Source organism: Lagenorhynchus albirostris, chromosome 2 (genome assembly GCF_949774975.1).
Source record: "Lagenorhynchus albirostris chromosome 2, mLagAlb1.1, whole genome shotgun sequence".
NCBI lineage: Eukaryota > Metazoa > Chordata > Mammalia > Artiodactyla > Delphinidae > Lagenorhynchus > Lagenorhynchus albirostris.
The window spans coordinates 108106534-108132705 of record NC_083096.1 but is presented as its reverse complement, the minus strand read 5'-3'; the positions used below and the strand labels follow the sequence as shown (position 1 = coordinate 108132705).

Sequence of the window (26172 nt, the reverse complement as noted above, 5' to 3'; positions counted from 1 at the left end):
AGAGATATAACATGTTCTTGGATTGGAAGAATGAATATTGTGAAAATGACTATACTACCCAAAGCAATCTATTGATTCAGTGCAATCCCTATCAAATTACCAATGGCATTTTTTACAGAACTAGAACAAAAAATCTTAAAATTTGTATGGAGACACAAAAGACCCCAAATAGCCAAAGCAGTCTTGAGGGAAAAAAATGGAGCTGGAGGAATCAGATTCCCTGACTTCAGATTATACTACAAAGCTACAGTAATCAAGACAACATGGTACTTGCACAAAAACAGAAATATAGATCAATGGAACAGGATAGAAAGCCCAGAGATAAACCCACACACTCATGGTCAACTAATCTATGACAAAGAGGCAAGGATATACGATGGAGAAAAGACAGTCTCTTCAATAAGTGGTGCTGGGAAAACTGGACAGCTACATGTAAAAGAATGAAATTAGAACACTCCCTAGCACCCTACACAAAAATAAACTCAAAATGGATTAAAGACCTAATTATAAGACCGGTCACTATAAAACTCTTAGAGGAAAACTTAGGAAGAACACTCTTTGGCATAAATCACAGCAAGATCTTTTTTTGACCCACCTCCTAGAGTAATGGAAATAAAAACAAAAATAAACAAATGAGACCTAATGAAACTTCAAAGCTTTTGCACAGCAAAGGAAACTATAAACAAATGAAAAGACAACCCTCAGAATGGGAGAAAATATTTGCAAATGAATCAATGGACAAAGGATTAATCTCCCAAATATATAAACAGCTCATGCAGCTCAATATTAAAAAAACAAACAACCCAATCAAGAAATGGGCAGAAGACCTAAATAGACATTTCTCCAAAGAAGATGTACAGATGGCCAAGAAGCACATGAAAAGCTGCTCAACATCACTAATTATTAGAGAAATGCAAATCAAAACTACAGTGAGGGGCTTCCCTGGTGGAACAGTGGTTGAGAGTCCGCCTGCCAATGCAGGGGACACGGGTTCGTGCCCCAGTCCGGGGAGATCCCACATGCCACGGAGCAGCTGGGCCCGTGAGCCATGGCCTCTGAGCCTGTGCGTCCGGAGCCTGTGCTCCGCAACGGGAGAGGCCACAACAGTGAGAGGCCCGCGTTCCGCAAATTAAAAAAAAAGAAAAAAAGAAGAAAAAAATAACTACAATGAGGTATTGCCTCACACCAGTTAGAATGGTCATCATCAGAAAATCTACAAACAACAAATGCTGGAGAGGGTGTGGAGGAAGGGGAACCCTCTTGCACTGCTGGTGGGAATGTAAATTGATACAGCCACTATGGAGAACAATATGGAGCTTCCTTAAAAAACTAAAAATAGAACTACCATACGACCCAGCAATCCCATTACTGGGCATATACCCTGAGCAAACCATAATTCAAAAAGACACATGCACCCCAATGTTCATTGCAGCACTGTTTACAATAGCCAGGTCATGGAATCAACCTAAATCCCCATCAACAGACGAATGGATAAAGAAGATGTGGTACATATATACAATGGCATATTACTCAGCCATAAAAAGGAACAAAACTGAGTCTTTTGTAGAGACGTGGATGGGCCTAGAGACTGTCATACAGAGTGAAGTAGGTCAGAAAGAGAAAAACAAATATCATATAGTAACACATATATGTGGAATGTAGAAAAATGGTACAGATGAACCGGTTTGCAAGGTGGAAATAGAGACATAGATGTAGAGAACAAATATGTGGACACCAAGGGGGAAAGTGGGGCTGGGGTTGGTTGTGGTGGGATGAATTGGGAGGTTGGGATTGACATATATGCCCTAATATGTATAAAATAGGTAACTAATAAGAACCTGCTGTATAAAAGAAAAAGTTATGTTTAGTTTTCAGCCTCATGTAGCTATTTAAAATGGAATATTTTGAGTACGGATATGTATTATTACTGTAAATTAATGCTTTTCAGCCAGGTAATAATAGCTGTACAAACATTAGCTTAAATATTTCAAAAACTGTTCATTTGCCCACAGAAATGTTGCGCAGCATAACTGTGTATCTATTTATCTATCTGTTCGCCTGCCTGTGTATATTTTCACATACACATTTGGCTGGATTTATAGCAATTCAATTGTTAGTAATGGGTACTCAATACGAGAAAGGCTTCACAATCTTTGAACAATTTTTTAAAAGAGAAAATGAATTTTGACTTTACATTTCAGTTGGTTAAAAAAATTCATTCAAAACATGGGTTCCATATGTAACATATAAGAATAAAAATTGTGCTGTGGAAACACTGTCAAGTACTGTGCCCTCCAAAACATGGATTAGGTTGTGGCTTCTGGCTAATGTGTGTTTAAAAATGCTGCTACACAAGTAAGTATCACTGCCTTAGAACCTGGTAGAAATTGCTCTTCTTGGGGAAGTGTTGTGTTCCTTTCTCAATCTGACTTTGCCTCTGGAATTCGTGGCTCACACTGGAGCTTTTCAGCTTTCAGAGCCCTCTAGGCACGTTCTCAGCTCCTGGAGGATGTTTATGGCTACTGACCTTTGCTCCCTCAATTTGTTGTGCTGTGCAGTGTCCTTTTGGCACTGCTGCTGGTCCAAAGTCAGTACTGCATGCTTTATGCCAGGTAGATCCCCAAAGCAGTGGCAGGAACATAAATTGACACCAGGTTCTCTAGGTCTCTAAAGAAGGGATAATGACGAAATCCTTTGGGGGGAGAAAGAAGGAGAAGATTCCTTTCTACATAGTACAAGAATACAAATAACTATCAAATTCTAGAAACATTCAATATGACTTTAGATAAATGGTAAACTTTCAGGGAAAAGCATCAGGAATGCGGTTGGGATGATAAATGTTGTATATAAGATAGTCATTCGTGTGTTTAAAATGGAGGGCTTACTATGTGCCTGACGGCCTTCTAGATCCTGCTGATTCCATGATGAACAAAATAGAGAAAGTTTCTGCCCACATGGAGCTTATGTTCTATTGAGGGAGACAGGCAATAAATATGAACAAACAAATTTAGGTGATATCAGGTAGTGATAAAATACTGTGAAGAAAAATTAAAATACTTGTATTGGCCACTAGATGGAGCTCATTGCTCTCTTCATTTCTTTCACCAATCGCCTGAAAAAGAAGCTGAGTGCATGATACACTATTATCATGTTATATTTTGGGGCCAGGTGATAGACCTTTTGTTTCCTCAGTTTGTCTCTCTTCCTATTTCTCCCTCCCAATTTGGATTTTTTTTTCTACTAATTGATTGATAAGGGGAAACATGTTTAAGACATATTAAGGCATCATCTCAGATATCTTGGTATAGGTGGATTAGATCAACTCCTTCCTAAATCATAGAAATCCTCTCCCCTCAGTTTCCTGGGTATTTAACTTCCTGCATTTATTTGTTTAATATCTGTATTCACCATTAGACTGTTAGCTCCTTAAGAGAGAGACTTCAACTGTGTTTCTCAGTCCTTGGCAGAGTACAAATCTTTTGAATGGATGAATTCCTTTAGTCTGAACAATTCCTGATTTCCAGGTAGTCTCATTTAACTTTATAGGGGGATCGTTTTGGAGTTAGGTTGGAAAAAAATCTCCACAATAAAAACTGGGTGAGTTTGCCTGTCTTGTGTTCTATGACTGACCCTCTGTCAAGGACCTCCCAGTAGATGGGAAGGGTGGGATATGTGTGTTTGTATATGATAGGCAAATTATTTGGCATTCTGAGTTCCTGCCCATATTTTTTCCTCTTTCTATTTGGATAAAAGCCCAATGCAACAATGGATGTATTTCTAGTCCATTGGTTAAGCTCATTTGAACTTAACCAATGTTAGGCACATGCTTTTGTCAGGGTTAACTCTAGAAAAAGGGTCTTAAAACTTCTACTCTTCAGAGAGTGGAAGGGTCATTGTGAAAACTACTAGGGAGATGGAATCTATCCTATAATCTCTTGGTCTTAGATTGGTTTTCAACACCTATACATGTTTTGTTAGATTTACACCGTAAGTATTCATTTTTGGTAGCTATTGTAAATGGTATTCATTTTTCAGTTTTGGTCTACTGTGGTTCATTGCTTGTATATAGAAATATAATTGAAGGTAGATTTTTGTGTGTTGATCTTGTGGGTTACAACCTTGTTAGACTCACTTATTAGTTCTAAGAGGTAGATTTCCTGGGACCTTCTATGGATGATCTTGTTGTTGGAGAATAAGGACATTCTATTTTATCCTTTCTGATCTATGTGCCTTTTGTTTCTTTTTCTTCCTATATTATGCTAAGACTTTCAGTATAACGTTGAACTGGACTGGTGAATGCAGACATCCTTGCTTTTTCCTTTAGTAGGGGCCAAGCACTCAGTTTTTGATCATTAAATATGATGTCACCTATAGGTTTTCTGTAGATGCCTTTTGTCAGCTTGTAGAAGTTCATTTTTACTCTAGTTTGCTGGGAGTTTTATCATGATAGGTGTTTTGTCAAGGTTTTTCTGCATATATTTATATAACTAAGTGGTTTTCTTTCTTCAGACTTTTAGTAGGGTGAATTGCATTAATTGATTTTTTAACTACTCTTGCATTCACAGAAGGAACCCCACTTGGTCGAGGTGCATTATGTTTATGTATTTCTGGATTTGACTTGCTAATATTTTGTTGAGGATTTTTGCATATATTTTCATAAGGATAATAGTCTTTAGTTTTCTTTTCTTTTTTTTTCTTACATCTTTATTGGAGTATAATTTACAATGTTGTGTTAGTTTCTGCTTTATAACAAAGTGAATCAGTTATACATATACCTATGTTCCCATATCTCTTCCCTCTTGCGTCTCCCTCCCTCCCACCCTTCCTATCCCACCCCTCTAAGTGGTCACAAACCACCTAGCAGATCTTCCTGTGTTATGTGACTACTTCCCACTAGCTATCTATTTTACGTTTAGTAGTGTATATATATATATGTCCATGCCACTCTCTCACTTTGTCACAGCTTACCCTTCCCCCTCCCCATATCCTCAAGTCCATTCTCTAGTAGGTCTGTGTCCTTATTCCTGTCTTACCCCTAGGTTCTTCATGACATTTTTTTCTTTCTTAGATTCCATATATATGTGTTAGCATACGGTATTTGTCTTTCTCTTTCTGACTTACTTCACTCTGTATGACAGACTCTAGGTCTATCCACCTCACTACAAATAACTCAATTTCATTTCTTTTCATGGCTGAGTAATATTCCATTGTATATATGTGCCACATCTTCTTTATCCATTCATCCGATGATGGACACTTAGGTAGTTTCCATCTCCTGGCTATTGTAAATAGAGCTGTAATGAACATTTTGGTACATGACTCTTTTTGAATTATGGTTTTCTCAGGATATATGCCCAGTAGTGGGATTGCTGGGTCATATGGTAGTTCAATTTGTAGATTTTTAAGGAACCTCCATACTGTTCTCCATAGTGGCTGTACCAATTCACATTCCCACCAGCAGTGCAAGAGTGTTCCCTTTTCTCCACACCCTCTCCAGCATTTATTGTTTCCAGATTTTTTGATGATGGCCATTCTGACCGGTGTGAGATGATATCTCATTGTAGTTTTGATTTGCATTTCTCTAATGATTAATGATGTTGAGCAATCTTTCATGTGTTTGTTGGCAGTCTGTATATCTTCTTTGGAGAAATGTCTATATAGGACTTCTGCCCATTTTTGGATTGGGCTGTTCGTTTTTTTAGTATTCAGCTGCATGAGCTGCTTGTAAATATTGGAGATTCATCCTTTGTCAGTTGCTTCATTTGCAAATATTTTCTCCCATTCTGAGGGTTGTCTTTTGGTCTTGTTTATGGTTTCCTTTGCTGTGCAAAATCTTTGAAGTTTCATTAGGTCCCATTTGTTTATTTTTGCTTTTATTTCCATTTCTCCAGGAGGCGTGTCAAAAAGGATCTTGCTGTGATTTATGTCATAGAGTGTTCTGCCTATGTTTTCCTCTAAGAGTTTGATAGTTTCTGGCCTTACATTTAGGTCTTTAATCCATTTTGAGCCTATTTTTGTGTATGGTGTTAGGGAGTGTTCTAATCTAATGCTTTTACTTGTACCTGTCCAGTTTTCCCAGCACCACTTATTGAAGAGGCTGTCCTTTCTCCGCTGTACATTCCTGCCTCCTTTATAAAAGATAAGGTGACCATATGTGCGTGGGTTTACCTCTGGGCTTTCTATCCTGTTCCATTGATCTATATTTCTGTTTTTGTGCCAGTGCCATACAGTCTTGATTACTGTAGCTTTGTAGTATATTCTGAGGTCAGGGAGCCTGATTCCTCCAGCTCCGTTTTAGGTTCTCAAGACTGCTTTTTCTATTCGGGGTCTTTGGTGTTTCCATACAAACTGTGAAATTTTTTGTTCTAGTTCTGTGAAAAATGCCAGTGGTAGTTTGATAGGGATAGCATTGAATCTGTAGATTGCTTTGGGTAATGGAGTCATTTTCACAATGTTGATTCTTCCAATCCAAGAGCATGGTATATCTCTCCATCTATTTGTATCATCTTTAATTTCTTTCATCAGTGTCTTATAATTTTCTGCATACAGATCCTTTGTCTCCTTAGGTAGGTTTATTCCTAGATATTTTATTCTTTTTGTTGCAATGGTAAATGGGAGTGTTTTCTTGATTCCACTTTCAGATTTTTAATCATTAGTGTATAGGAATGCCAGAGATTTCTGTGCATTAATTTTGTATCCTGCTACTTTACCAAATTCATTGATTAGCTCTAGTAGTTTTCTGGTAGCATCTTTAGGATTCTCTATGTATAGTATCATGTCATCTGCAAACAGTGACAGCTTTACTTCTTCTTTCCAATTTGGATTCCTTTTATTTCCTTTTCTTCTCTGATTGCTGTGGCTAAAACTTCCAAAACTATGTTGAATAAGAGTGGTGAGAGTGGGCAACCTTGTCTCATTCCTGATCTTAGTGGAAATGCTTTCAGTTTTTCACCATTGAGGACGATGTTGGCTGTGGGTTTATCATATATGGCCTTTATTATGTTGAGGAAAGTTCCCTCTATGCCTACTTTCTGCAGGGTTTTTATCATAGATGGGTGTTGAATTTTGCTGACAGCTTTCTCTGCATCTATTGAGATGACCATATGGTTTTTCTCCTTCAATTGTTAATATGGTGTATCACATTGACTGATTTGCATATATTGAAGATCCTTGCATTCCTGGAATAAACCCCACTTGATCATGGTGTATGATCCTTTTAATGTGCTGTTGGATTCTGTTTGCTAGTATTTTGTTGAGGATTTTTGCATCTATGTTTATCAGTGATATTGGCCTGTAGCTTTCTTTCTTTGTGACATCCTTGTCTGGTTTTGGTATCAGGGTGATGGTGGCCTCGTAGAATGAGTTTGGGAGTGTTCCTGCCTTTACTATATTTTGGAAGAGTTTGAGAAGGATAGGTATTAGCTCTTCTCTAAATGTTTGATAGAATACGCCTGTGAAGCCATCTGGTCCTGGGCTTTTCTTTGTTGGAAGATTTTTAATCACTGCTTCAATTTCAGTGCTTGTGATTGGTCCGTTCATATTTTCTATTTCTTCCTGTTTCAGTCTTGGCAGGTTGTGCATTTTTAAGAATTTGTCCATTTTCTCCAGGTTGTCCATTTTATTGGCATAGAGTTGCTTGTAGTAATCTCTCATGATCTTTTGTATTTCTGCAGTGTCAGGTTTTACTTCTGCTTTTTCATTTCTAATTCTATTGATTTGAGTCTTCTCCCTTTTTTTCTTGGTGAGTCTAGCTAATGGTTTATCAATTTTATGTATCTTCTCAAAGAACCAGCTTTTAGTTTTATTGATCTTTGCTATTGTTTCCTTCATTTCTTTTTCATTTATTTCTGATCTGATCTTTATGATTTCTTTCCTTCTGCTAACTTTGGGGGTTTTTTTTGTTCTTCTTTCTCTAATTGCTTTAGGAGCAAAGTTAGGTTGTTTATTCGAGATGTTTCCTATTTCTTAAGGTAGGATTGTATTGCTATAAACTTCCCTCTTAGAACTGCTTTTGCTGCATCCCATAGGTTTTGGGTCATCGGTTTGGGTTTCCATTGTCATTTGTTTCTAGGTATTTTTTGATTTCCTCTTTGATTTCTTCAGTGATCACTTCGTTATTAAGTAGTGTATTGTTTAGCCTCCATGTGTTTTTATTTTTTATAGATCTTTTCCTGTAATTGATATCTAGTCTCATAGCATTGCGGTTGGAAAAGATACTTGATACAATTTCAATTTTCTTAAATTTACCTAGGCTTGATTTGTGACCCACGATATGATCTATCCTGGAGAATGTTCCATGAGCACTTGAGAAAAATGTGTATTCTGTTGTTTTTGGATGGAATGTCCTATAAATATCAATTAAGTCCATCTTGTTTAATGTATCATTTAAAGCTTGTGTTTCCTTATTTATTTTCATTTTGGATGATCTGTCCATTGGTGAAAGTGGGGTGTTAAAGTCCCCTATTATGAATGTGTTACTGTTGATTCCCCTTTTATGGCTGTTAGTATTTGCCTTATGTATTGAGGTGTCCTATGTTGGGTGCATAAATATTTACCATTGTTATATCTTCTTCTTGGATTGATCCCTTGACCATTATGTAGTGTTCTTCTTTGTCTCTTCTAATAGTCTTTATTTTAAAGTCTATTTTGGCTGATATGAGAATTGCTACTCCAGCTTTCTTCTGATTTCCACTTGCATGGAATATATTTTTCCATCTCCTCACTTTCAGTCTGTATGTGTCTCTAGGTCTGAAGTGGGTCTCTTGTAGACAGCATATATATGGGTCCTGTTTTTGTATCCATTCAGCCAGTCTGTGTCTTTTGGTGGGAGCATTTAGTCCATTTGCATTTAAGGTAATTATCGATATGTATATTCCTTTTCCCATTTTCTTAATTGTTTTGAGTTTGTTATTGTAGGTCTTTTCCTTCTCTTGTGTTTCTTGCCTAGGGAATTTCCTTTAGCATTTGTTGTAAAGCCGGTTTGGTCGTGCTGAAGTCTCTCAGCTATTGCTTGTCTGTAAAGGTTTTAATTTCTCCACCAAATCTGAATAAGATCCTTGCTGGGTAGAGTAATCTTGGTTGCAGGTTTTTATCCTTCATCTCTTTAAATATGTTCTGCCAGTCCCTTCTGGCTTGCAGAGTTTCTGCTGAAAGATCAGTGTTAACCTTATGGGGATTCCCTTGTGTGTTATTTGTTGTTTTTCCCTTGCTGCTTTTAATATGTTTTTGTTGGATTTAATTTTTGAATGTTTGATTAATATGTGTCTTGGCGTATTTCTCCTTCGATTTATCCTGTATGGGACTCTGTGTGCTTCCTGGACTTGACTAACTATTTCCTTTCCCATATTAGGGAAGTTTTCAACTATAATCTCTTCAAATATTTTCTCAGTCCTTTTCTTTTTCTCTTCTTCTTCTGGAACTCCTATAATTCGAATGTTGGTGCGTTTAATGTTGTCCCAGAGGTCTCTGAGACTGTCCTCAGTTCTTTTCATTCTTTTTTCTTTATTCTGCTCTGCAGCAGTTATTTCCACTAGTTTATCTTCCAGGTCACTTATCCGTTCTTCTGCTTCAGTTATTCTGCTATTGATCCCATCTGGAGTATTTTTAATTTCATTTATTGTGGTGTTCGTCATTGCTTGTTTCATCTTTACTTCTTCTAGGTCCTTGTTAAATGTTTCTTGCATTTTGTCTATTCTATTTCCAAGATTTTGGATCATCTTTACTATCATTATTCTGAATTCTTTTTCAGGTAGACTGCCTATTTCCTCTTCATTTGTTAGGTCTGGTGGGTTTTTATCTTGCTCCTTCATCGTTGTGTGTTTTCCTGTCTTCTCATTTTGCTTATCTTACTGTGTTTTGGGTCTCCTTTTTGCAGGCTGCATGTTCGTAGTTCCCATTGTTTTCGGTGTCTGTCCCCAGTGCCGAAAGTTGGTTCAGTGGGTTGTGTAGGCTTCCTGGTGGAGGGGACTAGTGCCTGTGTTCTGGTGGATGAGGCTGGATCTTGTCTTTCTGGTGGGCAGGTCCACATCTGGTGATGTGTTTTGGGGTGTCTGTGGACTTATTGTGATTTTAGGCAGGCTCTCTGCTAATGGGTGGGGTTGTGTTCCTGTCTTGCTAGTTGTTTGGCACAGGGTGTCCAGCACTGTAGCTTGCTGGTCGTTGAGTGAAGCTGGGTGTTGGTCTTGAGATGGAGATCTCTGGGAGATTTTCGCCATTTGATATTACGTGGAGCTGGGAAGTCTCTTGTGGACCAGTGTCCTGAAGTTGGCTCTCCCACCTCAGAGGCACAGCACTGACTCCTGGCTGCAGCACCAAGAGCCTTTCATCCACACGGCTCAGAATAAAAGGGAGAAAAAGTAGAAAGAAAGAAAGAAAGAGGATAAAAGAAAAGAAAATAAAGTAAGGTAAAATAAAGTTTTTAAAATAAAAAAATAATTATTAAGAAAAAAAAATTTTAAGTAAAAAAAAAAAGAAAATGGACAGATAGAACCCTAGGATAAATGGTGAAAGCAAAGCTATACAGACAAAATCTCACACAGAAGCATGCACATACACACTCACAAAAAGAGGAAAAGGGGAAAAAATCATAAATGTTGCTCTCAAAGTCCACCTCCTCAATTTGGGATTCAGGTTTGTCTATTCAGGTATTCCACAGATGTAGGGTACATCAAGTTGATTGTGGAGTTTTAATCCGCTGCTCCTGAGGCTGCTGAGAGAGATTTCCCTTTCTCTTCTCTGTTCGCACAGCTCCCGGGGTTCAGCTTTGGGTTTGGCCCTGCCTTTGCATGTAGGTTGCTGGAGGGCATCTGTTCATCGCTCAGACAGGACGGGGTTAAAGGAGCCGCTGATTCGGGGGCTCTGGCTCTCAGGCCGGGGGGAGGGTTGGGTACGGAGTGTGGGGCGAACCTGCGGCAGCAGAGGCCGACGTGACGTTGCACCAGCCTGAGGCGCGCCGTGCGTTCCCCCAGGGAAGTTGTCCCTGGACCCCGGGAACCTGGCAGTGGCGGGTTGCACAGGCTCCTGGGAAGAGGGGTGTGGACAGTGACCTGTGCTCGCACACAGGCTTCTTGGTGGCGGAAGCAGCAGTAGCCTTAGCGTCTCATGCCCGTCTATGGGGTCCGCGCTGTTAGCCACGGCTTGCGCCTGTCTCTGGAGCTCCTTTAAGCAGCACTCTTAATCCCTTCTCCTCGCGCACCAGGAAACAAAGAGGTAAGAAAGAGTCTCTTGCCTCTTCGGCAGTTCCAGACTTTTCCCCGGACTTCCTCCTGGCTAGCCGTGGTGCACTAACCCCCTGCAGGCTGTGTTCAAGCCGCCAACCCCAGTCCTCTCCCGGAGCTCCGACCAAAGCCCGAGCCTCAGCTTCCAGCCCCGCCCGCCCCGGCAGGTGAGCAGACAAGCCTCTCGGCCTGGTGAGTGCTGGTCGCACCGATCCTCTGTGTGGGAATCTCTCCGCACCCCTGTGGCTGCGCTCTCCTCCGAGGCTCCGAAGCTTCCCCCCTCCACAACCCGCAGTCTCCGCCCGCGAAGGAGCTTCTAGTGTGTGGAAACCTTTCCTCCTTCACAGCCCCCTCCCACTAGTGCACGTCCCATCTCCATTCTTTTGTCTCTGTTTATTCTTTTTTCTTTTGCTCTCCCCAGGTACGTGGGGGAGTTTCTTGCCTTTTGGGAGGTCTGAGGTCTTCTGCCAGCATTCAGTAGGTGTTCTGTAGGAGTTGTTCCACGTGTAGATGTATTTCTGATGTATCTGTGGGGAGGAAGGTGATTTCCGCATCTTACTCTTCTGCCATCTTCCCCCTCTCTCAGTTTTCTTTTTTTTGTAGTGTTTTTGTCTGATTGTGGTATCAGAATAATGTTTCTCTTGTAGAATGAGTCAGGAAATCTTTCCTCTTCCATTTTGAATTGGTGTCATTTTTTTCTTTAAATGCTTGATAAAATTCCCAATTCATAAGGGACCATTTGGATTTGTAGAATTGTTTTCCAAAAGTTTTTAAATGGTTTTATTGAGTTATAATGTACATACAAAGAGCTACATACATTTAATGTAAAATTTGATGTGTTTGCACATATGCAAACACAAGCGATACAATCAAGGTAGTTGACATTTCCAACACCTCCCATAACCTCTCCCCACCTCCCTTTTTGTTTGCCGTAAGAACACTAAAAATGTGTTCTACTCTCTTAACACATTTAAAATGCACAATAGCGTATTTTTAACTATAGGCATTATGTTTCACAGCAGATCTCAAGAACTTATTCATCTAGCATAACTGAAACTTTATACCCTTTGGACAATAAGTTCCCATTCTCACCCCTTCCCCAACTCCCTGCTTACCACTATTATATTCTCTGTTTCTATGAGTTTGATGATTTTAGATACCTCATATATGTGAAGTCATAAAGTATTTGTCTTTTTGTAACTGGTTTATTTCACTTAGCATAATGTCCTCCAGGTTTATCCACGTTGCAAATGGCAAACTTTCCTTCTTAATTAAGGCTGAATAATATTCCTTGTATGTATCTATCACATTTTCTTTATCCAATAATCTGTTGATGGACACTTAGGTTTCTATATCTTGGCTGTTGTGAATAATGCTACAATGAAAGTGAGAATGCAGATATCTCTTTGAGATCCTGATTTAAATTCTTTTGCATATATACCCAGAAGTGGGATTGTTGGATCATACAGTAGTTCTATTTTTAATTTTTGTGAGGAACACCCACACTATCTCCATAGCTGATGCACCATTTTACATTCCTACTAACAGTGTTTGAAGGTTAAAATTTCACCACATCCTCGCCAACACTTGTAATCTTTTCAGGTTTTCAAAAAATAGTAACCATCTAATAGGTAAGAAATGATATCTCATTGTACTTTTAAAATCTTATTTATTTACATCTTTATTAGATTATAATTCCTTTAAAATGTTGTGTTATTTTCTGCTGTATAACAAAGTGAATCAGCTATATGTATACATATATCCCCTCCTTCCCACCCTCCCCATCTCACCCATCTAGGTCATCACAAAGCACTGAGCTGATCTCCCTGTGCTATGCAGCAGCTTCCCACTAGCTATCTATTGTACACATGGTAGTGTATACATGTCAATGCTACTCTCTCACTTCTTCCAGCCTCCCCTTCCCCCATGTGTCCTCAAGTCCATTACCTACATCTGTATCTCTATTCCTGCCCTGCCACTAGGTTCATCAGTACCATTTTCCTAGATTCCATATACATGCATTAATATATGGTATTTGTTTTTCTCTTTCTGACTAACTTCACTCTGTATGACAGACTCTAGGTCCATCCACCTCACTACAACTGATACAGTTTCATTCCTTTTTATGGCTGAGTAATATTCCATTGTATATATATAGCAAATTTTCTTTATCCATTCATCTGTCGATGGACATTTAGGTTGCTTCCATGTCCTGGCTATTGTAAATAGTGCCTTGAACTATTTATAATGAACTATTAATAATGAACATTGTAGCACACGTCTCTTTTTGAATTATGGTTTTCTCAGGGTATAATGCCCAGTAGTGGGATTGCTGGGTCATATGGTAGTTCTATTTTTAGTTTTTTAAGGAACCTCCATACTGTTCTCCATAGTGGCTATATCAATTTACATTCCCACCAACAGTGCAGGAGGGTTCCCTTTTCTCCACACCCTCTCCAGCATTTATTGTTTCTAGATTTTTTGATGATGGCCATTCTAACTGGTGTGTGTGAGATGATATCTCATTGTAGTTTTGATTTGCATTTCTCTAATGATTAGTGATGTTCAGCATCCTTTCATGTGTTTGTTGGCAATCTGTATATCTTCTTTGGAGAAATGTCTATTTAGGTCTTCTGCCCATTTTTGGATTGGGTAGTTTGTTCTTTTGATATTGAGCTGCATGAGCTGCTTGTATATTTTGGAGATTAATCTTTTGTCAGTTGCTGCATTTGCAAATATTTTCTTCCATTCTGAGAGTTGTTTCTGTTATATAAAGCAAGGGTCTGCAAACTATGGCTTCTGAGTGCCACCTGTTTTTGAAAACAATGTATTCTGGGAACACAGCCATGCCCACCCATTTGTGTATCATTAATGGCTGCTTTATGGCAGAGTTGAGTAGTTGAGTCAGAGACCATATGGCTCACAAAGCCATGAATAGTTACTATCCCATCTTTTACAGAAAAGTTAGCTAACCTTTGCTATATAAATTAGAACCTTATTTTTTTGGTGAAAAACTTAAAAAAATCAGAAATGTAAAGTTCAGTGAAGCATAATTTATTTCCAGATTGAAAATAATTCTTAATTGCTTTAAGAAACTTCAACCACATACCTAGGGCTTTTGACAATTGTGATAAAGTCTATACTAAGTAATATCAAGAGCATTATTTTACTGGTCAAAAAAAGCAAAAAACAACGCATATGCTCTTGGGGGAAAATAAGCAGGCTTTCAAGTATGCTTCTTAAGAATTGGGAAAAGATAACCTAAGCTCTAGGGTTATAAATGATCTAATAATTAATTTAGCTCAGTTTTCTAACATATTATCAGTCATCGTTTCAAGTTCATCTTTGCAAATTATAAATTGCTACAAACACACAATGTATACTTGTCATAATGTTACTATGTTTAGTCCAGGATCACTTACCTAAAGTTCTAAAGAGTCCCATTACAGTTATAATCTGGGTGAACTGAGCAAGAAGGGAAAGTTTCCTTCTTTAGCCCATTTATTTATGATCCAACTCATACTTATGCTAATGGCTTCTTCCGTCTTCCTACAGACATTCTGTAGAGCTTCTAGATCGCTATATAAGGTGATTTGCTTTAGCTTGGAATTCACCAGTAAGTGTTGCCCATTCCCAGTGTCCAGGAATCACATCATTGCTGACAGACTGTGCAGTCTTGAAACAATGGGACACTGTATACTGTCTTCACTAAGAAGCTAGAATGGTTGTCCCTGATATTGGAACTTGTGGTGCACTTGGCCAAACTCATGACCAACTATGTCCCAAGACTTTAACCTAAGACTTTGCTCAGTATCCACTTGTCTAACTTGTAGTCATCTGGAAGAAGAAGCTCCTGAGTGGTACAAGGTTATGATACCTCCTGGGTTGGCACAGAGGTAAAATGCATCTTGTTACACAGTTTACAGTATTGTGAGGAAGATGGACATGATTTCAATTATAGTACTGCATGCCTTTGCAAATATTTAGTATAATAAAACTGTGAAATCTAAATATTATCAAGTGTGGTGACATTTTTCTTAATTTTAAACTGCTTGAGTAATGCCTCTGATAAGAGTGACCAGGAAAGCTCTAATTTTTAGTTCTTTAGCTTAGGCAACATTGCGTCCTTGGTTTTTGCATCTCCTTCTGGAGATTCTGTATTTCTTTATGAAGTCGTCTGTTCTCTTCTTGGAATCCTTCCTGTAGTAGTCGGCGCTGTTCCTAAAAAAGTACAAATGGAGACTGAATAACGTGTCACATTAAGTAAATCTCTAACTTCTATCTAGTTTCCACATTCATAGATTTTTTAAAAAATATTTAATTTTTTCTTGAAATTTTCTCTACCATTAATTTCATTATACTTTCTCTTGGTCCTTCTACCTCTGTGATTACTTTTTCTGAGTCTCCTTGAGTCAAGAAGGATTTTGGGCTTATATATCCCAATATGTTGATGAACCTAATTACCAGTATTAATTTTTTTTGTCCCATTAATTGTATATAATCTTTGTCGGCAATCTTAATGAAATGTTTGGCTTCAGATCTTATCTATGCATTGTGATTTTTTTATGTACACACACACAACACAGAAATAAGTGAAGAATTTGCAAAATCTGATACAGTGTCTGAATCTTAGATCAGGGAATTTGATCTAAGCTTCCACAATTTGGTGGCAGGGGGGCAAAGTGCAGGTAAGGGAATCAGGGCCCCAGACAGACCATACTGGCTTTCTGCACTTAATTCCCAGCTCAAAACATACTAGGAGCTGGACAAAGAAAACAGGTAGGAGTGATAGACTGACACAATGGTGTGAGAGTTGAGTCCTTCTGCTTATGAAGGTTCTCTTAGAGCTAAAATCTGTGACAGAAGAAAAATTCGTGGATTCCTCTAACTGGTGAAGACTGTTCAGATATCTTCCCAAGCATTGTGGCCCTATAAAAATTATTCAGTCTTGTCTGAACCTCTGTTTCATCTCCTAAGTAATATGGACATAGCAGCTCTTGCTTCGTATAGTACTAAGCAAGAGATATGGATAAGACTTTTTTTATAATATCTAGGAGATAATAGCTACCATGATTGGCAGATATAGTGGTAATGGACTGGGTGTGACATAACTGCAAATAAAATCTTTTAACAACCAGACATTGTAGGGGCCAGTTCAGGCTGGTAGATAGGGATTGAAAAGTACAAGTGGGCAAGCAAGGTCCTTCTTCTGGGCTTCATGTTCTCACTGCCATGCCAAGTTTGTGAACAGGGAGTGTGGAGAGAAAACAGAATAACAGGAACCTCAAGGTGATACAATTAAATACCTGAAGTTTGAGAGATAGAGTTCTCTCTTGCTCTTGCAGCAACTGGGCCCTATCCCTCTCCATCTTCTCAGTCAGTTGTTTCACATGTTCCTGATAACTCTTTTCTTTCTGTTCCATCATCTGCTGATTCTTTATTTGCATTTCCTCCAGCATTTTTGCAGCAGTCTGTGCAGATTCAGCTTTCACACGTTCCACTGTTAGGAGGAAAAGGAAAAAGAAAAATGAATGTGGGTGACCATGTTGCTTCTTTCTTCCATGTACACTTAACCTGTCACTGTTGCTACTGACTGTGTATGCCCTACTCAAAAATGACTTTAGCGAGTAAGAGGCATCTTTTCTCATCTTGCTATAGTTTAAGGATCCTAGGCTCACCCAGCCAAATTAATTAGAACTTTTAAGCGCTTTCAAGGCTGTCTAGTCTCTTGACTCGCTGCTCACCTTCAATCAACTTTTCCTTCTCTGAGAGAGTCTGGTCTGTCTGTAGAATTGCAGCAATCACAGACTCCTTGGACTTCAAATATTCCTGAAGAATTTCTTCAGCCTAGGACCCAGAAAAGAATGGGGTTAGTAATAGGAAATAGCTGTAAGCACTTATTCCTGTTTGCCCACCATCTTGCCCTCTAGGAATTGCTCCTCTTGGTCTTGGCATGCTGGTGGTCAAGATTCCCTGTCACTGGGGTGAGCACATGCTCCAGGCTGGCCAAGCATGACAGCTTCCTGAGCAGAATCTTTATAAGAGATTGATATAGATATAAATAGTGATTCTCTGTTCTTTTAGACTGAGGGCTCTAATTTTGGAGCTGTTGGCACTGTGGTCTCATATGGGGTGAACTTGTTGGAGAATGAAGCCATCATTGAGAAAGCAGATCAGAAAAAGGTATGGAGGGAGAATGGGAGGGAGGGAAGTGTGAGGTTGAGGGGAGGAACATGCAGAGAGATAAATGATGACATTATTTGAAATTTTGGATACCTCTGATAATCCAATTTGTAACTCAGTTGTTAATTGAGTGCACTCTTTTGGATGAGCACGTAGGATATATCTGGTATAACAGGCTCCCTGTATGTGTTTATTAAATGAGAGCATGAATGCTGTCGGTCCTGTAATTGCGCATCTGTGTGCAATTCGCTTGGTCATGTTGTTTCAAGGAACACGTCAGCAACTTCCCAGAATCAATTTTGGTTACCTGTATTCCCTTCCTGGGCTCCTGAAGATACTTTTTCTTCAGCTCTTGTATCTTTTCAATGAAGAGGCGATAGCCTCCTCGTTTAGAATAAATCCCCTCTTTCAGACCTTCTTCTAGAGGACTGAAAATATCCTTAAGTAAAGCTGAGCAACGATCTGATGATGCTTTAAGATTCTTGTTACAAAAGTCATCTCGCTTTTCATCTAGCTGGGCCTTTAATGTAAAAAATAGGAAGTAAAAAGAATAGTGAAAAGATGTTAACTTGACCTCAGAATTTCTGGAAAGTCTTCTCAAAAAAATAAAAATATAAAAGGTCTGTGACCCCCTAGAAGAACTTACAGGCACTCAGCAACACCATATCCTTCCTGCTGATCCTGACTTTCTACAAAGGTCCCTTTCACCATGGAGGTGACCTTCAGAGCAGAGATTACTAGCTATATACTACACCTTTGGAGATAAACTCCTGCTTTTCAAACTGGACCAGTGATTGCATATGCACTAAATGTGGCTCAACATAAGCCTGCTCATGATAACTAAGGCTAAAATTTTCTTTGTTTTTGGCCAAAATATCCAATCAGCCTGATAACAATGAGCATGTAATTTGATTAGAAGCTCTGATTGTTACTTATATGTATGTAATGAAATTATAGGGAAGAATATTAGTTTATTCATGAAAGAAAAAAGTTTCAATGCACCATAATAAAGTATATCATAGGGCTTCCCTGGTGGCACAGTGGTTGAGAGTCCGCCTGCCGATGCAGGGGACATGGGTTCGTGCCCCAGTGCGGGAAGATCCCACATTCCACGGAGCAGCTGGGCCCGTGAGCCATGGCTGCTGAGCCTGCGCGTCCGGAGCCTGAGCTCCGCAACGGGAGAGGCTGCAACAGTGAGAGGCCCGCGTACCGCAAAAAAAAGAAAAAAAGTATATCATAATAAAATTTGTTCCTCTTATGATAATAACAAATAGTGTTTGTCACCATTTAAAAGTCTAGCAAAAATTGCTTTTCTCAAAATAAGCACCCATTTCATTTTCTAGTAGTACTTTACTTTCCAAGAGCCTAATCTGTATAAACTTAAGGAAAAAATTACCGCTAAATCCTTTTGAAATAAATGGTCTATATCTTTCCAGGACATCCTCATGAAGACTTCAATGGCCTCCTTCTCAATAGTCCTGTGCAGGTCCAGCAGCTCCTGGAGGGTTTCCGTGGGCAGCTGCAGCTTCTGAGCCATCTGCTGGTCATAGTGGGCAATGGCCTTTTTCACTGCAGCTGTGTTCTCGATCTCAGACAAGGCCAGGACTGCATTCTCCACGCAGGGCAGATCCCCACTACTGATGGCACTGACATAGGTCTGCACCAGGGTTTCTAGACCTACAAATAGAGAACAAATGATGATGTTTATTGTAGGAGGAGTGAGGAAACTTTCTATTCTGTGCAATTCTTATGATGTCTATTACCAACCATTTGCCTTACAGCATCAATGTCCTCAGTATCACCTGAAAACTGGCTAAAAATGCAGACTCTCAGCCTCTGCCCCAGTTCAACTGACTTAGACCCTCGTCTTTGGCAAGATCCTCAGGTGGTACATATGCACATCAAAGGTTGAGAACCTCTGTTCTAGATAGCCTAGGCCTGTGTTTATTGAGTACATTTACTTCACCCCCAAGCATTGTTAGGACAGAAACCATATCTCTCTCATTTATGTCTGTATCATCAGCCCTGGTAGGTCCATGGGAAACATTCGATTAATATTTGTGGAACAAATCAAAAGGAGTCCTGCATTTTGTTTATTCTAGCAGAGCATTGTCCAGAAGAACTTTCTGTGATGATGGAAGTATTCTATATGTGCTGTCCAGTGTGGTAGCCACTACACATGTGTCGTGTGAGCCCTTGAGACACAGCTGTGTGATCAGAATGTTAAATTTCTTTAATTTTAATTAGTTTACATTTAAATTTAGATAGCTGCACTTATCTAGTGACAACCATATTGCACAGGGAAGGTCCAGTTTACTAGGACAGTTTTAAGCTTTTAGAGCTATTTTCCTTTGGCCTTTTCTATCTTTCCTCACCTAAGAATTGTGACTAATAAAACCTGTTAGAAGTGTTGGTGACATCTAGAATTTAACACAATAATAACAGTAGATGTGCATTTTTCAAAGCGGAAGCTAGGTGGATGTTATTACACCATCTTTTCGTGTTAACCGTGAGAGTAAAGACTGGGAAGAGGACTCACGAGGTCCATTGACCTTGATGCCTCCTGAAAGGGTTTTAGTTTTGGAATTTCTAAAGATGTAGGAACAGAAGACTGCAGTTTGTTGCACAAATTCGGGGTCCAGCTTATCATCACACAGTTCCTCAAGCTGGCCCAGTTTCTTCCTATCAGTGGGCCGATCGAAGATAAAGCATTTCTTCTTTGGGAAGAACTTCCGGATACAGAGTCGAGGCAGATTGAAATTTTTATCTTTTTGACTGGTACCTGGAAGAAGATAAAAAGAATTTGCCTAATATAGGGGCTTGCAAACTTTTTCTGTAAAGGGCCAAACAGTAAATATTTTAGGCTTTGCAAGCCAGATGGTCTCTTTTCCAAGTACTCAATTCTACTACTGTAAGCATGAAATCAGCCATAGACAGTCTATAAATGAATGGGCATAGCATGATTCCAATAAAACCTTATTTACAAAATCAGCTGGCAGGCTGGATTGGACATTATTTGCCTGTGAGCCATCCTTTGCCAACCCCTAGACTAGTGCATGGTTCATGCTTTTATTTATTTTCTTCAAATGAATTACCTATTCTACTCCATATTCTTTGGTTAATTACAGCACCACAAGCCCTAAGCAGGGATATAATGTAAGTCTAATCACAGCACAGGGAAAGGTGAAAGAAATGAAACCTGTTCTTAAAACAGGGAGAAAATCAAATCAAATCTATTCATTCAGATAGTAAACAAGTGTTACTTCTTAGTAATCGCCCCCTGAGAAGAAATAGAAACTATAAATATAAGAAAACTCTTGATAGAAAACTAAAGAACGATCGTTTTATCGTGTTTTGTCATCCCATTTACCGATTCTAAGTTCCCTTTACCTTTCTTAAGCCTGAGTGAATTCTCCAGGTACTCGTCTGCTGTGATGGATTGTCCATCTGCCTCCAAGTCTAGGGAGAAATCCCTCAGTGTCCATACAAAGTCTGGAAAGAAGCTCACAAAGTCAGCTGAATCCTCAACCCCATCCACATCAGGTGAAGCTTTTGCCCTGATTCTCTCTGTGAGCTCCGTCACATAGCTGAGCAGCAAATTAAGGAAAACTGGCCTAAAAGGACAGCGCCCGCCACCCTATATTAGTTACATATACAAAACCCTTGTTTCGCCTTTGTTCTTAACCCAAGTATCAATTCTTCAGTAGGTATTGATACGTAGGATTTTCCCCCTGCCCTTGAATTATTTTTTATGTTTCTCTTTTTGTGCTTGATTCACAAGGACTCACAGTTAGGCAGCTGTTTTTATTAATACTGGTCTCCCCTCTGACTCTGATGCTGGTTTGAACCCAAAAAAGATACTGAAGTTGGTCCATGGCCTGCTGGTTGATGGTTCCCATACTATTGTACACAAAAGTGCTGCTCAGGAGTATTGCTAGGGCAAATATCCAGGAGTCATTCTGGTTGTCACCCTGGAAATCAGAGTACATTTGGACCAGGATTATTTTTCATTCTCATGGCACTTTTCAGATCAGCAGTAGTAAAAGGATGCTCATTTAATTAGAGTTTTTTTTAGACTAACGCCCTATACGAGGAAACCAAATCCAAGCAAAAATGATAGTTAGTAGGACTTGAACTTTGAATAGTTTTCTGATTAGTGTTTTTGGTTTACCCTGATTCTCACTAGACCCTCTTATAATCATTGGTAGATAATTGCAAACAAATAGTCATTGCTTGTGGGCATTCTAAGGCCTTAAATATAATTTAAATGTAAACTTTTCTCTTTATTTTTACAGAACAATTTTCTTAATATAAGGGTAATAATACATGTATCTATCTCACTGAGCAATTGTTGTGCACCTAACACTTTCCATTACTTATCTTTTAAGTATTCAAAACAATACTATGAGGCAAATGTAGATCTATTACATCTGTTTTACAGATAAGACAGCTGAGGTTAAAAGAGATCAAATAATGTGCTAAGATCATTGAATTACTGACAGACTTTAAATTTAAAGCCAAGGGTATGGGACTTCAGAACCTAAATCCTTAACTAAAGTTCTTTGCAGGATAAGATTCATTATGTTGAATTTATTTGTATTCCCTTTATGCATCTGGGTTAACTGGCTTAGCTTACAGCCTTTTAATAATTAGAATAGTGTCGACTGACCACTGTGCTCTTCTCCTAGGATTCTGCCTTATGAATATTTTCCTGACCCCTCATTGCTAAACTGGGTCTCATGGCATGTAAACAGAAATGAAAAAACGTGGTTAAGTGCAAGTTCTTATTTAAAGAAAAATTAAATAGTGTAGAGAATATTCAGACATGAGGGGCTTAGTCCAAATTTGAATCCTCAGTCCTTACCTTCTCCACATCCCCCAGGCCCTCGGTATCAAGCAGAACTAGAGTATGTTCTGGCTTCTTGGGATGAGGCACACACCACATCCAGATGCCCTTCGTGTGAGACTGCACCGTGGAGCCCAGAGAAAAACCTGCAAGGGGGCATGGGGTTAAGAAAGGGTGGAGTTTTAATAGCAGATGGATCTTGAAATTGAGATAATAGTTAACAACATCAAGGTTTAAAGAGACCAATGAAAACATAATCAATATTGATCTTAACTGCAACCAGAAGAAGAGAGAAATTAGAACATTCGGTACAAACTGAAATATTTATTTTACCTTAAAGATCAGTATAAGCTTGATGTTAATCCACATACATTTTAGTAAATGTTTTATTGTTTATTATTATCTGTATTAATTTTCTTTATTACTACCTTACTCCTTCCAGAAAGGCATATTTATACTTTAAAGAGAAAATTAAGGCAAAGTGGTGAGAAAGAGTTGACTCTTATCGTCCAGCACAGAGTAAATAAGAAACCCATCACTGTATTGAAAGTTAGCTTTCAATATTCCTCCCAGGTCTCTAACTTCCTGTCCTCGCATCACCTTCCTGCACGCTGGGAGTGTGGTTGGCAGAAGGGACTCGGCTGGGCTTTGCTGGTGCCACTCACCCTTGTTCTTCCCAGCCAGCTTGTTCATCAGGTAGGATTTGCCGGTGCGGTAGAGGCCCACGATAGCCACCACCACAACGGGCTGCTGAATGGCAGACAGGGTCTTCAGAGCTTTCGGATTAACCAATAGTCGCCCATTAATGTTCTCGATGAGGCACTCTGGGCCTGACATGTGGGTCTCTGAGGCCATGTTCCCTTGTCTGCAGGGGAAGAGATGGGATGAATTAGAATTTCTGGTCTAAGCAGATCAAGAGTTTTCACAAGGTTATTTTGCATTCAGAAGGAGGAATCATAAAATCCCCCAACATGACCTAGTTTTGTGTCAACAGTGACATAGATGAGGGAAAGACATTTTAGAAAGTTATGGAAGTATTATCAAAGTAGTCCACTAAAAAAATATTGGTATGACAGTGATTTATCAACATTCAACCACCCTCATGAACAAAATCTTATATTTAGTTTACCATGGAAAACTTTTATTTTGGACTTTCATTTAAAAATTTATACTAGACATTAAATGTAAAATAGAATAAGATTCAGAGAGATTCATTGTACACCCTGGCTATGTGTGAGAAATACAATATTTATTTATTCACTAATTCTTACTATGAATAAAGAATTTCATGAATAAATGTTCATCACTTGATATATGTCTCTGAACAATTTCTGGTGATTTGAAATGTGTTTTTTCTCACTAGTTAGCCTTATTTTTACTGGGATAAGGGTCCACAGAACTTCTCACACTGCTATTCTAGAAGTGGAACTTACTTTAGCAAATTTTATAAAAATATGTGACCTTGTGAAACACGTGCCTAGGGACCCTTCCAAAACCTTGGTATGGGCTTGTGGAAGCAAGGGGCTCTGAAACTTAAAATTTATTAGCTTCAGAATAAATTAGCCTCAAACTAAGTGGGGGTAAAGTGCACATCTGCGAATACTGCATGTTGCTAAAAATCGTATTTGTACGTGTGTGTGTGTGTGTGTGTGTGTGTGTGTGTGTGTGTATGTGTAAGGGAACAAAAGATAATGAAATAAATATTAAAAGATCAGGAGACAGATCAGGAGAACTAAAGAAGAAAGTTGTTGAAAGAAAATATCTATATTTCCAACCATGCACTTCCAAGTTTTCTGTTTTCTTCTTTTTTTCCATTTTGTAGAGGAGAAGTAGAAACAGGAAGAGGAGTAGGGGTAAAGAGGGGGGATGGGGATGGAAAAGGGGAGGGGAAGCTGAAAAGAAGAGAGAGGTGTCAGACAAGGTAGGTGATGAATAAGCTAATGCCAAGTCAAGGAATTCAGAGGAAGAGTTTGCAAAAGGCAAGATCCAAACTTCTTGAGAGCACAGAGAGGGCAAAGTAAACAAAGATGCTGCCTTCAGTGCTGCACCACAGTAGATTCTTTAAAGAGGAAGCTTTTTAGTAAAGTAGTGGGGCTGAATTCTGCTCCTAAGGGGTAAGGAGTGAATTGACCACAAGAAATTGGATCTAGTGAACTTGTGCTATTTCTAAAAGAAGAAGTCCACTTTGAATCAAAGTTCAAATGTAGGACTGAAGAGTATGATATTTTCATGAATCTACACCTTTCACTTTGGGTTTCAGGATTTTTCTTTTGTCTTTAACAGTGTCATGTAGCTGTTTCCACTGCATCTCATTTACTATTCTTTCCTTCTCATGAAAATAACCTATTTGTTGCCCTTTCAGTTTCTTAGCTGCAGGTACATCAGTATTGAACAAGTTGTATCAAAGACAATGGTAATTTTGGGGCTTCCCTGGTGGCACAGTGGTTGAGAGTCGGCCTGCCGATGCAGGGCACATGGGTTCGTGCCCCGGTCCGGGAAGATCCTACATGCCGCAGAGGGGCTGGGCCCGTGAGCCACGGCCGCTGAGCCTGCATGTCCGGAGCCTGTGCTCCGCAGTGGGAGAGGCCACAACAGTGAGAGGCCCGCGTACGGCAAAAAAAAAAAAAAAAAGACAATGGTAATTTAATTGTGTCCCCAGTCAACACAGACAACATCAGCAAAGAGAAAGACAATCCTAATGCATTTCAAGATCTTAGTTTAGCTCCATGTCCCTGGTGCCTAATTCTACACAAGCACAGTAATGACCCAGGGATGTGCTGCCACCTGATAACACCAGGATTTCATCTGACCTCGTGCCCCACATTAGGCTCAGCTGAAACCTATTTTGATGCTGGTGATTTTTTAGAAAACTAACTAACCCTTAAAAATCCCTTCCCATCCCTGCACTAATCTTAACATGGGCTCCTTTTCCCAGAGCAAGGCTGCTTTAGCAATGGAGACAGAGCTGCTTTGAGGAAAAAGTAGAGTTCTTACCTGTTTTCTTCTCAGTTTAGGTGGAGTGGTTCTGTAACTTCTCTGTCTCTCACTAGATGGTTAGACTTTTATTTCACCCACCCAATGTCATTGGACTCGCGTGATTTCCTGTAAAGACCAGACCGAAGAAGTGAAGCAATCTCTGTAAAAGATTTACAGTAATATGAAACTGAAAGCACTGAAAACAGAACAATGACTCAGTAAGCATAAAAGGAATTTTTGGAAGCTATCCTCTTTGGAGGGAACACGGGTTTGACACTACTTCTCAACTAGAACCTTCACATTAATTTTTTTTGAAAGACATCTTAGAAACAATTTGGTGTTTAAAAAAGTGTCTATTAGATACTTAAATGTAATGGAATGTATCCGGGATTGGGGGTCAGTTTGGGAAACCTAGAATGAGGAAGCATATTTTTAGTTTTAATTTCTTTAAATAATGGACACACTTACAGTGGACCTGGTTCCTCATTTGTGCATGCTGTAAGTGAGGAAAAGGACACACATTCGTGAACACGCAGCCCCTGGAACTTAATACCCAGTGCACAGGCTGGAAGGGGCTCCATGTGTTACACATGTGTTCCAGGCTCAGTGCTGTCCGTTCTACATGGGTTAAATAACTGATATCTCATAACAAACATTTCCCCACCATTTTATAGAAACTGAGGCACAGAAAGATTTAATGTCTTGTCCCAAATCACAGCACTGTAAATAATCTGAACCGAATCATTCTTGATTCCAAACCCTCTTGTTAAGCCACTTCATTATACTGCCTTTCCACGTTTGCTCAGTGAATAGCAGAAGTAACAGTTTTATTTCTTGATTGCTTTCGAAGAGGTACACATGTTACATGTCTAATTCAATCCTGACTACAGTCATGCAAAATAAGCGGTATTGTCTCCATCTTGCAGGAGGCTTGAGGGAGGGTAAAATAAT

The 26172-nt window shown here is 39.2% G+C and overlaps 1 protein-coding gene across 1 annotated transcript; it reads right to left on the bottom strand.

The window, feature by feature from the left end:
• Positions 1–14254: 14254 nt before the first annotated feature.
• On the bottom strand, positions 14255–25367 carry LOC132514645 (guanylate-binding protein 1-like). Its single transcript, XM_060139617.1, has 11 exons — positions 25240–25367; positions 22911–23110; positions 22264–22391; positions 21261–21370; positions 20790–20986; positions 19939–20181; positions 18796–19076; positions 17707–17919; positions 16961–17063; positions 16523–16716; positions 14255–15437 (listed from the first exon to the last, which is right to left on the bottom strand). The coding sequence occupies exons 2-11, from the start codon at positions 23098–23100 to the stop codon at positions 15321–15323; spliced, it is 1776 nt and encodes a 591-aa protein (XP_059995600.1). The 5' UTR covers positions 23101–23110; positions 25240–25367; the 3' UTR covers positions 14255–15320.
• Between the last annotated feature and the right edge of the window lie 805 nt (positions 25368–26172).